This window comes from Aphanomyces invadans (genome assembly GCF_000520115.1).
Source record: "Aphanomyces invadans strain NJM9701 unplaced genomic scaffold supercont1.24, whole genome shotgun sequence".
NCBI classification, from domain to species: domain Eukaryota; phylum Oomycota; class Saprolegniomycetes; order Saprolegniales; family Verrucalvaceae; genus Aphanomyces; species Aphanomyces invadans.
The window spans coordinates 374,106-375,038 of NW_008580169.1; the positions used below are offsets into that span (position 1 = coordinate 374,106).

General features: G+C 57.6%; 1 protein-coding gene across 1 annotated transcript in view; it reads left to right on the forward strand.

The window, feature by feature from the left end:
- Positions 1-22: 22 nt before the first annotated feature.
- The window catches only part of H310_10048 (hypothetical protein), a gene marked incomplete at both ends in the record, with an annotated part of 1,079 nt that continues 168 nt past the window's right edge, over positions 23-933 (forward strand). The window contains one exon of the mRNA XM_008876286.1: positions 23-910. Coding sequence (XP_008874508.1) covers positions 23-910 — 888 coding nt within the window. The remainder of the gene's footprint in view (positions 911-933) is intronic.

Here is a 933-nt window from a genome sequence, read left to right on the forward strand (position 1 = left end):
CTCTGCCAAGACTCGCCGGTCCATGGCTGCATATGCACAGAGCTGTGGCCCCAAAGTCGGCCTGGCGATTGGGCTAGTCGTCCTCCTTCTCGTCGTGTTCGACTCGATTGCAAACAACTGGGCCCTCAACGACTTTTGCGGCAACGGCCTGCAATTTCGCACACCTGTCGCTCGCGTGGATAATGTTGACAACCTCACCACGGCGTACGCATTTGGCAGCCGTGCCAAAATCTCGGACCTGTCCAACATCGGCTACTGGATGGCCAACCATGTGATTGAAAATCTCGCCAAGGACGACGACAGCGTGTACGTGTTGTCGGCGGGATCGTACCAAATCACGGGTAGCGCCATGAACTACTGCCGCGGGCTCACGAGCAACTACACCGTCGACATCACGAAACCCGTCAAGCTCGCGACGGCTGTCGACGCGATAACGTTCTTGCGGGGGACTGCGCTGACACACGCGTTCACGGATGATTTGTCGGTCAACTTGCCGACGGCCACCGCGTCCATGAGAGATCTCACGGCGCTGGGGTTCGTGCCGAGTCGAATCCAAACCGACATGCGGATGACCACTGCGTTCGCTGTTCAAAACACCTCGGCAATGCAGTACGCGACTATCACGTACTATCGTGTGTACGCCAAGAGCTACTGCACGGGGTGCGCGCCGATTGCCGAGCTTGGCCGGGGCACGTGCAACCTGACGATGCAATTCAACGCTACGTCCAACCGCCTGATCGTGACGAGTTCGCATGTGCTCGGCTCCCAGCACGATTTGGGCCTCATGTTTGCAAGAGACGTGTACAGCTCGCTTGCGTCGATCCTCAAGTACATTGCGATCTTCATCGCAGTGGGGGGCTACCTCGCGAGTCGCCAAACGATTCAATGGAGCGATACGAACCTGGAAAAGGTCGAAACCATCTGGAATCGACT